Raw genomic sequence first — 12,560 nt, forward strand, 5'->3', positions numbered from 1 at the left:
GGTGAGTGTTGTCAAACATATCAATCTGGCAATCCTGAGAATGAAACAGTTGACTCGTCTGAGACTTTTCACAAGCCAAACATGGTCCCGGTTAGACTAATGAACTCGGTTGTTCTCGAAAACATTGACAACAAGTTGGCTCATCTGCAGCCAAAGCAACAACAACAGCTGAAGGAATTAATTCTGAATTTTAAAGATTTATTTCCTGATGCTCCCAAGTAAACCACGGTCGCAGTACATGACGTAGATATTGGTCAAGCCAAACCGATTGAACAACACCCATATCGCATGAACGTAGAAAAGTGTAAATTGGCTGAGCAAGAAATTGAATATATGCTGAAAATGGTATTATTAGGCCTTCAACATCAGATTGGAGCTCACCCTGCGTTATTGTGCTCAAACCTGATGATAGTGTTAGATTTTGCACTGATTATAGGAAGGTAAATGCAGTAACAAAAACAGATGCCTATCCTATCCCTAGGGTGGATGATTGCATTGATAAGGTTGGAAAAGGTAATTTCTTACAAAGATTGATCTGTTGAAAGGGTATTGGTGTGTTCCATTGACGGACTGAGGTAGAGAAATTTCTGCATTTGTGACACCTTCTGGGTTGTATGAATACAATGTTTTGCCATTTGGAATGAAATATGCTCCAGGAACATTCCGGAGAATGATTGATCCTGTAATTCAAGGGTTAGGACACACAGATGCCTATATTGATGACTTAGTCACAGGGAGTGACACTTGGGAAGAGCATATCTCTGTAGTAGAAAAGCTGTTTGACAGGCTTTCCAGGGCCAACCTTACAGTTGACTTAGCTAAGAGTGAATTTGGCCATGCCACCGTGATCTGTATTGGCTGTGTTGTAGGTCAAGGCAAGTTGGCTCCTGTGCAGGCAAAATCCAGGCAATTTCTGAAGTTCCTATTCCGACTGTGTGACGAAGGCCCGTCACTGATTACAGACATCTCATGGCACATTCAGTAAGACACTCAAAGGGTAATCCACACACGTTATTTCCCTCTGTTATTGTGGTGAGTGCAGGCATCACAATAAATCAACAGTCACAATTTTACACTCATCCCCAGCAGTAATAGGTATGAAAAAAAGAAACACACTATGTCACAGTTTTATTATCTCAGGTCAATTTATTCATATTCATCTTTCCAATAAGTGTTTTGCCGAAGTGTCATGATAATCTGACGTCTCTCTCCTCCACAGTCACTGGGTCTGAAACAGAGCTGCTGCATAGAGCTGTCTTATATAGAGGCAGCAGCAACCTGCACAGGTGTGCCGATGGTGGAGGATACCATCTGTACCTGGGACAAGGGTTATGTTACCTAATTACTCATCTTGTGGTAAAGTTTTGGGGTTTATACAAGTTACTGAACTGGGAAATGGTGAATCCTGTGATGAAGTATATGTGTTTATTGTGAGAACTGGTGGTAGAGTTTCAGATTGTGTGAAATGGAAGATAATTGAGTTAATTAGCTTTTGGTTAGTCTGGGGGGATTGGCTTAGCAGTTGTAAGCCTCGAGTTACCAAGGCTTTGGGTTCTTTTTTGTCTAGTCTGAGGGTGGCTGTTAACCAGACAGGTGACAATTGCAAGCTGTGTGTGTATGTGTGTGTGTGTATATATATATATATATATATAATATAGTATTTTTTTAAAAAAAAATTCTTGTTTTCATGTGGACATCCAAGTTTTTGTTTTTCCACTATTTTTGTAAATAAAAGCACCTCAATCTATTTTTACCACTCAAACCATCTTGTTATTTTTCTTAGACAGTTGACCTACAGTTTTTGTAACAGACTGGTAAGAAGGCTCTTGGAAGTTTTCTGGGAATGGTTGGATATTATCGTAAGTTGTGTAAGAACTTTGCTGATATCGCTCTTCCTCTGACTAATCTCCTGAAGAAGGGTGAAAAGTCTGTTTAGACCGAGGCTTGTCAGGAAGCATTTGATCAATTGAAAGTTATTATTTGGGATTAGGCCAATCAATATAGTGTCGTCAGCAAATTTAATTAACAGATTGGAGCTGTGGGTGGTGACACAAGTCATGGGTGCACAGAGAGTCAAGGAGGGGGCCAAGGAGACAACCCCGTGGGGCATGTGTGCTGAGGGTCAAAGAGACAGAGGTGAGGGAGCCCACTCTTACCACCTGCCGGTGATCTGACAGGAAGTCCAGGATCCAGCTACACAAGGCAGGGTGAAGGCCGAGGTCTCTGAGCTTCTTCTCGATACTTCACAACTTCGTATGGCTAAAGCTCTGCCCATGACTGCAAGGAACTGCAGAGAACTTTGGTCTCATCTGGAAACATCATAGAAACAAGCCTCCCCTCTATGGACTCTTCCTACACTTCCCCTGCCTCGGGAAAGCAGGCCTTGTACTCAAAGATGCCCACAACTTTGGACATTATTGCTGCAAACCCAAACCTCCATCGGGGAAGAGATGCAAAAGCCTTAAAGCGCGTACCACCAGGCTCATGGACAGCTTCCTGTCTGCGGTTGTCAGCCAAATTAATGGTCTCCAGTCCAATAAAATGGACTCGACCTCACAATGTAACTCGACGTGACCCTGCCCCATATGTCTATCTGCACTGCACTTTCTCTGCAGCTGTAGCTCAGTACATGATAAGTCCCTATTTTAATTGTGTGGAAATATTAGACAGACTGAGCTTCTGCTTTGGAACCACAGAGGAAAAGTTAACTGAACTGATGAACACCAATAAATAGAAAAGGCTTCAATCTCGCATTACGATCTGCGGTAACTGGGATCAGGTGACGGTGGTGGGTCTCCCAGACCAATTATCAGAATCAGGTTTAATAGCACTGGCTGATCTTATGTAATTTGTTGTCTCTACAGCAGCAACAGAATTTAATTCATAACAATAGATTTTTACCTTTGATTTAAAATAAGAATATACATATTAAATAGTTATTATATAAGTAATACAAAATAAAATTAAAATGTAATACTGTAAACTACTTTAATTGTGTGGAACTATTTGACTGACTGGTTGCTTTGGAAATTCTGGAGTGAAGCTGAACTAAACCGTACACATTTATGAAAAGCTCAGATAAATACAAAAGGCTAAGTTCTCATATGAATGGGTCAGACACCCAGAAACATTGGCTGCCCTTCAGCAGATAAAAACAGTGGAATGAGGCCTAGTCCCAGGCCTTGGCCCAGTGGTTATGGTCTGAGGCCTGGGACGAGGTGAGAGTAAGCATTCGGCACGGACTAGAAGGGCCGAGATGGCCTGTTTCTGTGCTGTAATTGTTATGTGGTTATATGGAAACATGCTGAAAATATTGCAGAATAAATCATTGTCCACCCACAACGAGAGGACATGACAGATCCGGATCTCACTGACTTGTCTGAACGGGCGAAAGATGAAGTTACACGTATACTCCAGCAGTGACCGGCAGATGCTGCAGATCTGCGGGAAAACGTGAACAGGAAACGGGATCATGTGCTGGTGGAGGGTCTCCCACCTGAACCGATGACTCTGCTCCTCGCCCCTCACACGCTGCCCGAACCATCCGCCACATTTCCCACATCATTCCATATTTACACCAGATACATTTTTACTTCTTCCCTCCAAATCATCTCTGTCCCTTTCCCTCCACCCCCAGGTCACAGAGTCACAGGCTCGATTCCCATCCCGGTCCAACACACAACTCAGACCCAAACCAGAAATGTGCAGGTTTCATTTAAATCCGTCCATGTTTGTAAACACTCATTTCTATTCACATTCCTCCAACTTCACTGGACAGGAACACTGAAACATCAAGTGAGAAACAGCAGGAGGTGGCCATTCAGCTCCTCTAAGATGATGGCTGCTCTCCCATCTCAGCCACATGTTTCTGCCCGATCCTCATTTCCTTGATACTTTAGGTCTCCACACATCTGCCGGCCTCTGTTTTATGTGAGGACGATCACTGAGTCTTCACCGGCCTCTGGTGGGGATTTACAGACATTCACCATCCTCGGAGTGGAGACATTTCCCCTCATCTCAGTCCTGGACAGTCCACCCCTTTTTCAGAAACTGGGATCCCTGGTTCAGCCTGTAATGATGTTGTGCATTTCAATGTGTTCAACTCTCAGTCCTCGATTCTCTAAATGAAAGAGTTATCACATTTGATCTTTCTTCATATGATGACCCCACCACTCCAGGGATCAGTCTGGTGAATCTTCATTGCACTCTCCATAACAAATACTCTCCAACCTCTTTGTTAATCCTCTATGGAATTAATTTCCATCTTCTGCAGCCCCGTGTTGCCCCAACCACTCACCTCCCACCCCTGTCACTATTTCCACCTTCCCACCTCCCCCTCACCTGGATCCACCTCTCACTCCCCAGCTCTTGCCCCATCCCCACCCCTCACCTCTTTTCTCGGACTATTTCCCGTCCACTCTCAGTCCAGAGGGAGGGTCTCGGCCCGAAATGTTGACGGTCCATTTCCCTCCACAGATGCTGCCCGACCCACTGAGTTCCTCCGGCAGTTTGTTCTTTGGTCTGTGTGACCCGTGTTAGTGTGGGGAGCGGGATTTTACACCATATTCCCGGTACAGTCTCAACAAAACACAAATAATTGTCACTTTGCCCGGACCATTGGCCCCGCTTGCAGGGCAACAGTCTGCCGGTGTTTGCCCCCCAATGTGGTGAATCGCCACCACCGTGGGCTCAGACATTTCCACAGATGAGCCCCTCCTGTCCCCACCGGGACAAACATCCTGTCCGCCCCCTCTCTCACCGTCTTCATCCTCTCCCTCCCCGGGGAACCGGCATCAAACCGACGGGCCGAGCGGTCTCCTCCTACCTCTCAGCGACACATCAGACTCCGGCCGCAGGAGACGCTTCACAAACGCCCCAACTTCCCTCGGAGGGAAATGGAAATAAATCAGAAAGCGGACATTTACTTTGACGGTTGTCCCGCCGTGACGGAAAATTCGGGAGATGGTGTGGGCGGGGGTAACGCCCTCTCGGCAGGTCCGCCTCCGCTATTGGTTGGAAGCAGTGATTGATAGTGCTTCCCACCAATGGCAATAGCGCAGCACGTGAACGCTCTGTTGACAGCGGTGGGGGAGGGGCTGGTCACGTGATTAGTAGCCCAGCCGTTAAACCGACCAAGCTCGAGCTCACCAGCGCGCGGGGCACAAAAGGCCCCGGATGATCGGTTGAGGTGAGAAGGGATCTCCGGGTTGGGGGTCTCACCGGGCGGCGTTTTCAACACCGACTTCGGGTAGTTGCTGTGACTCCGGACTCCGTGACCCGCAATCCCGGGACAGTCCTGCTCTCTTCCCTCTCTCTCAGCCCCACCATCCGTACACGGGCCCCGGGGAGCTTCCGGCTGATGAGGGAATGGGAACCGATGGGTCTCTCAGACAGAGCTGAGCTCCAGCTGTCTAAATGCAAGGATCGGGAACTCGGAGAAAGGGAACAAAATCTTTTACATCAGCTGTTGTGAAAATCACCTTTGTTCTGCCTCCAGTCACAAACCAGAGAAAATCTGCAGATGCTGGAAATCCGAGCAACACACACAAATTGCTGGAGGAACTCAGCATTAGTACTCTTTTCCATAGATGCTGCCTGGCCTGCTGAGTTCCCCCAGCATTTTGTGTCTGTTGCTTGTTCCACCCCCTCTTGTTCTGGACTTTCTACCCGTGAGAACATGTTTTGTCCCACTCTCTCTGGGTACATAATGATATCAAACACCTTTGTCCTGGGCAACAAGTAGCTTTCACATCACAAATGTGCCAGACTCCAATGAGACAGACTACTGCCCTTCCCTTCATATTCATTGGCATTGCCATCACTGAGTTCACCACCGTCAGTCACCTGGGGGAGGGTTCAGGGGAAATATTTATGTACAATACAGAAACTGGTGTTACCTGTGTGTATTGTGGTGATGCAAAAGTTGCTGGAGAATTTGCAAGTGGGAAGAAATGGAGTGATATTTGGAAATCTGACTTTTTCAAGCATCATTTAGCAAGAGAATCACATATGGACAATGTGCAAAAGCTGTGGTGAGAAAATACTTCATTACCCGCTACGGGCCTGCTACATAGGTTATGTGAGAGTGCAGATGAATTCGATCAAACCTAGAGGACATCAAAGTTTTTATTGACAGTGATTGCTAGCTGTTAAAATGAATAGCTCAAAATATAAAATTTAGTGCCCACACGTTGTCACCGGGCAAGATTTTTCCACATTTTTTACACCTCCCTGATGCCCTCACCTACAAGATGTGCATCCAGCTGCAGCTTGTCACCTTGCACTTTAAGGATTTGGAACCTGAAATGGATGAATTCTGGATCATCCAGGAGTCGGAGGGGGTGATAGATATGACATGAAGAGAGGTGAGTTACACCCAAGGTGCAGGACACAGGAAACAGGGTGAGAGTCAGGAAGGGGAATGTGGGTAAACAGCCATTGCAGAAGACTCTTGTTGCCACCCCCACAACAACAGGAAGACCACTTTAGAAACTCTTGGTGGAGGTAGTTAGGATAGTTACTGTGATCTCCGGACACCGTGACCTGCAATCTCGGGACAGTCCTGCTCTCTTCCCTCTCTCTCAGCCCCACGATCCATACATGGGCCCTGGGGAGCTTCCGGCTGATGAGGGAATGGGAACCGATGGATCTCTCAGACAGAGCTGAGCTCCAGCTGTCTAAATGCAAGGATTGGGAACTCAGAGAAAGGGAACAAAATCTTTTACATCACCAGTTGAGAAAATCACCTTTGTTCTACCTCCAATCACAAACAAGCGAAACTCTGCAGAGAGGGCACAGTTTTAAGGTGCTTGGAAGTCGGTACGAAGGAGATGTCAGGGGTGTTGTGTTCTTTACACGTACCGTGGGTTACTAATAACAAACCATATTCTGGCAGAATTGAACTTTTATTTAACAGCAACAAAACCACGTTTTACACTGCCATGCTTTTCTATCATTCTTCATTTCTGCGCATGCTCAGAACTCTGTCCAGTCACGTCCTGACACGTGATATCACCACAAGGGGTAAGTTATTTACACAGAGTGGTGAGTGCGTGGAATGGGCTGCCGGTAACTGTGATGAAGCCGCATACGTTAGGTTCTTTTAAGGGGCTCCTGGATAGGTACATGGCGCGTAGAAAACTACAGAGCTATGGGGAACTCTAGGGAATTTCTAAAATAAGTAATGTTTGACACAGCATTGTGGGCCGAAGGGCCTGTATTGTGCTGTATAAATGGGGAAGTCACTTACCCATGACCTCTGGTTGTCGTCCCGCCCAACATCAGTGGAAAAAGCTGCTTGCATTTACCCCATCTATACTCCCATAATTTTGTATACTTCTAACAAATCCTCAAAGCAATGTATAATTTCCTTGTTAATGCTTGGAGCCTTTTTTAGATGGATAAGATGATGAGGGGCATTGATCGTGTGGATAGTCGGAGGTTGTTCCCCAGGGCTGAAATGGCCAACATGAGGGGCATAGTTTTAAGCTGCTTGGAAATAGGTACTGAGGGGATGGCAGGGGTAAGTTTTTTACACAGAGAGTGATGGGTGTGTGGAATGCACTGCCAGCAGAGGTGGTCAAGGCAGATACAATAGGGTCTTTTAGATAGGTACATGGAGCTTAGAAAAAAATAGAGTTTTATGTGCTAGGGAAATTCCAGGCAGTTTCTAGAGTAAGTTTCATGGTTGGCACAACATTGTGGGCTGAATGGCCTGGAATATGCTGTAGATTTCTATGTTCTATGTTGAACAGCGAAATAACTTTGACTATCCTACAATCCTCTGATAATCCCCCGTCGCTAAGGATGATTTAATTATCTCTGCCAGGGCCCCGACAATTTCTGCACTTGCCTCCTGTAGGGTCCGAGGGAGCACCTTGTCATGCCCCGGAGATTTATCCACCCTAATCTGCCTCAGGATAGCAAACATCTCCTCTTCTTTAATCTGTACAGGACCCACGATTTTAATGCCGCTTTTCCACACTCTCATTGATACTGTGTCCATCTCTTGAGTAAATGACATGGAAAAAAATATTTAAGATCTCCCCCATCTGCTTTGCTTCCACACGTGGATTGCCATTCCGGTCTTCCAGAGGACCAACTTTGTGCCTTACAATCCTTTTGCTTTTAATCTATCTCCAGAATCCCTGAAGATCATCCTTCATTTTTTCTGCGAGGGGAATCTCATGCTTTCTTTTAGCCATCCTGATTTATTTCTTATGTGTTCTCTTGCATTTCTTATACTCCATAAAAACCTACCTGCCTATCCCTGTTATGCAACTCCATTTTGTGCTTCACCAGGTTCTCAATATCTCTTGAAAACCAAGAGATACAGTTTCTATCTTTACCTTTTATTCTGAAAAGCACATACCCACTTTGTACTTACAAAATTTTGTTTGAAGGCCTCAATTTACCAAGCACACCTTTGCCTGATCCTAGTATCTAAATTCCAGGTGTTGATCCATGCCCTGAACACATCCGCCTTTCCTACACTGCTCTTTGTATTGAAATATACAGGGCTCGGCATATTCACTGCACCATGCTCAACGTTTTCATTCCTGGCTTTCCATCCTTTCCACAATCTGCTCTATTATTCAGGCTCCCATTCCGTCTGCAACTTTAGTTTAACCCTCCCTTACCCCCACATCCACCATGCAGCTCTATCACCCCTTTGGCTTTCCTCTCCCAGATCAATAAAAAGGAGGCGCATACCAGGTACAGGCAGATAGGAACAAATGGGGTACTTATTGTTACGTACCCCGTAACTGGGTTGCCAAACCAGCAGAAATGGAACACTCGTTGGAGTCTGGATTACTAGGAACTAATAAAGTTTTATTAAAGAAATAAGTAATACAGTACACTAATCGTAAGGATATAAATGCAACAGGTTAGCAATGATAATCCACGCATATACACAGAACTAGGGTAATAGGAATCAAACAAGCTCTATCGCAGTCTAGGGGTAAAATGATCAGTCTTAAGTGAAGCAGAGTTCAGTTCAGTTTAGTGCAGTTCGCAGTACCGTTGGAGAGAGAGAGAGATGCAATTTGGTTTCAGGCAGACCTTTTGATGTCTCGCAGTTGGTTTCGGGCAGACCTTTTGATGTCTTCTAATCCCACTGTGGTCACCGACTGTGACCCCTCCGTTCCGGATATGATCATTCTTCCGCGGTGAACCCGGCACCCAGGCAAGGGTGGACACACACCCCAGGTTCCCACCTATCGTACCTTTACACCCTGTGAGCCTCTGGTCAGTTCCCGTGAACCGGCCCTCCAAACACTCACCAACTTGTGGGGGCACACTGCTCTTTCCAGGGTTTCATGGTGTGTCATGCCTTAGCAAACCTGTTCCTTTTATCCCCCTGCTGGGGTATCACCTGTCTATCAAACTTCAAACAGTTCAGGTTCAAAGCAACTGGTCTGTCAATATCTGAATTGTGTTTTTTTCCTGTTAATTCCTCTCTTCTCTCTTATTAGCATTTTGAATGTTTCTCCATTGTCTTTCTTATCTCTCTCATTAGCATCATCCATCCGGTACCTCTGCTTGGCGTCACACATGACACTATGAAGTACAGGAAATTCAAGTGAACACTTATGAAAGAAATAAAAGAAGGCATGAGGTTGCCCAGCAGACATGGTGAAGGAGAATCCTCAAGGATTCTGCAGGTGTGTTAAGTGCAAAAAGATTGCAAGGGAAAAAATTAATCCTCTGCAAGATCAGAATGGTAATCCACATGAGGAGACAAAATAGATGGGAGAGATTTTTTTTTGCATCTGTATTTACTCTGGAGATGGACACAGAGTCTATAGAAGTGAGGCAAAGCAGCATCAACTTCATGGACCCTGTACAGATTGCAGAGGTGGAGGTGCTTGCTGTCTTAAGGCAAATTAGTGTGGATAAATCCCCAGGGCCTGACAAGTTGTTCCCTGGGACCCTGCGGCAGACAAGTGCAGAAATTGTCGGGGCCCAAGCACAGATATTTAAATCGTCCTTAGTGACAGGTGATGGATTGGAGGATTGGAGGACAGCCAATGATGCTCCGCTGTTCAAGAAAGGCTCTAAAAATAAACTAGGAATTTATACGTTGGTGAGCCTGACATCAGTAGTGGGAAAGTTATTGGAATGTGTCTGCAGGAAATGGATATACAAGTATTTGGATAGATGTAGATTGGTTGAGGATAGGCAGCATACTGGATGAGACACTGTCTTTGGGAGAAGCCAGAGTGTGGTAGTAGATGGTTGCCTCTTTGACTGGAGGCCTGTGACTAGTGGTGTGCCACAGGGATCGGTGCTGGATCTGTTGTGGTTTGTCATCTAGATCAGTAATCTGGATGATAGTGTGGTTAACTGGATCAGCAGATTTCTGGATGACACTAAGATTGGGAGTGTAGTGGACAGTGAGGAAGAATATAATGTCTTGCAGTCTGATCTGGACCAGCTGGAGAAATGCAAAATGGAATTTAATGGAGACAAGTGCGAGGTGTTGCATTTTGATAGGACCTGGGTCTTACACAGTGAATGTTAGGGCACTGAGGAGCGCTGCAGAAGAAAGGGATCTGGGAATACATGTCCATAATTCACTGAAAGTGGTGTCACAGTTAAATAGGGACAGAAGGAAAGATTTTAGCATATTGGCCTTCATGAACCAAAGTACTGAGTACAGGAGATGGATATTTTGTTGACATTGTACAAGACATTGGTGAGGCCTGATTTGGAGTGTTGTGTGCAGTTTTATCACCTACCTACTGGAAAGATGTAAAAGAGGTTGAAAGAGTTTAGAGAAAATTCACAAGGATGTTGCCAAATCTGGAGGACTTGGGTTATTAGGAAAGATTGAACAGGTCAGGACTTTATTCCTTGGAACATAGAAGATTGAGTGGAGATTTGATGGAGGTATACCACTATTTTGAGGGTTATTGGTGAGGTAAATGCAAGCTGGCTTTTACCACTGAGATTGGGTGGGACGACAACCAGAGGCCGTGGATTAAGTGTGAAAGGTGAGACATTAAGGGGAACATGAGGGGAAACTTCTTCACACAGATGGTCATCCGGGTGTGGAATGAGCACAAATGGTGCATGTGAGCTGAATTTCAACATTTAAGATGTTTGTATAGGTACCTGCATGTTAGGGGTACGGGAGTAGGGAGTTGAAAAGCCTCAGCACCAACTAGATGGGCCAAAGGGCCTGTTTCTGTGTTGTAATTTACTATGACTCTGTGTCAAGAACATGAAATAATACTAATGTTTACTCTAATTCCTTCTAACAGCTGAGCAGACCAACCATACATCTGAGTTGGAGATATTTACATGGCGTTAAAACTGTGGCACTTTAAATTAACAGTACATACAAGAAAATCCCAGCTGCATGTTAACCAAGGCTATTTGTGTGAGAGTGTTCCAGTTACTGTGGGGCCAGGAACCCATGCAGCTCAGTGGGAACAGGGAATAATACCAATAGAGAGAGTCAAACTGAGCCAGGTCACAGATTGGAGATGGCAGAAATGCCCCATTCTTAGAGAGACAGGAAGAGCATCAGAGAATTTGATGGTCATTCCAGATACCAGCACTGTGCCCAGTTAGAAGATGATTTCTCTCTCCAACTTGGGAGGAACTACACTGCAACAGTGTGATACCAGATCACACCTTGGCAACTAAAGTGATCTCATCTGAAATGTTGTCCTACACCCATTGATGGATTTTGTAAATCTTTTTACAGGTTAAAAATGGCAAGGAATTTGTCTACGGGAATCTCGAACACAACACGACAGTTTTGCTGTCTCTGTCCAGATATTTAAGAAGTGGAGCAAGGGATTCACTCGATCATCCTTCCTGCTCAGACTGTGGGGAGGGATTCACTCGATCATCTCAACTTTGGGTACATCAGCAAGCTCACACTGGGACAAGGCCATTCACCTGTTCTGTGTGTGAGAAGGGATTGAGTCAGTCTGCCAACCTGTGGACACACCGGTCAGTTCACATCGAGCAGAGGCTGGTCATCTGCTGAATTTGTGGGGAAGGTTTCACTCGGTTATCTGACCTAATGGCTCACCAGCGAGTTCACACTGGGGAGAGGCCGTTCACCTGCTCAGACTGTAGGAAGGGATTCGCTCAGTCATCTCATCTACAGAGTCACCAACGTGTTCACACTGGAGAGAGGCCGTTCACCTGCTCAGACTGTGGGAGGGGATTTACCCAGTCATCCAATCTGAAAGTTCATCAGCGAGTTCACACTGGGGAGAGGCCGTTCACCTGCTCAGACTGTGGGAAGGGATTCACTCTGTCATCCCAACTGAAAGTACATCAGAGGGTTCACACTGGAGAGAGGCCGTTCACCTGCTCGGACTGTGGGAAGGGATTCACTCAGTCATCTCACCTACAGACACACTGGTCATTTCACACTGGAGAGAGGCCATTTACCTGCCCAGACTGTGGGAAGGGATTCACTCGGTCATCTCACCTACAGAGTCACCAACGAGTTCATACTGGGGAGAAGCCGTTCACCTGCTCAGTCTGTAGGAAGGGATTCGCTTGTTCATCCAATCTGAAGGTACATCAGAGGG

At 45.7% G+C, this 12,560-nt stretch overlaps 2 protein-coding genes across 2 annotated transcripts in view; one reads left to right on the forward strand and one right to left on the reverse strand.

The window, feature by feature from the left end:
* Positions 1–12,560, reverse strand: part of LOC140208268 (NACHT, LRR and PYD domains-containing protein 3-like) — a 552,847-nt gene that overhangs the window by 409,678 nt on the left and 130,609 nt on the right. The window lies entirely within an intron of this gene.
* LOC140208264 (uncharacterized) overlaps positions 1–12,560 on the forward strand; it is a 351,814-nt gene that overhangs the window by 277,821 nt on the left and 61,433 nt on the right. Inside the window, exon 4 of the mRNA XM_072276834.1 lies at positions 12,128–12,324. Coding sequence (XP_072132935.1) covers positions 12,128–12,324 — 197 coding nt within the window. The remainder of the gene's footprint in view (positions 1–12,127; positions 12,325–12,560) is intronic.

The sequence above is a fragment of the Mobula birostris genome, chromosome 13, assembly GCF_030028105.1.
Source record: "Mobula birostris isolate sMobBir1 chromosome 13, sMobBir1.hap1, whole genome shotgun sequence".
NCBI lineage: Eukaryota > Metazoa > Chordata > Chondrichthyes > Myliobatiformes > Myliobatidae > Mobula > Mobula birostris.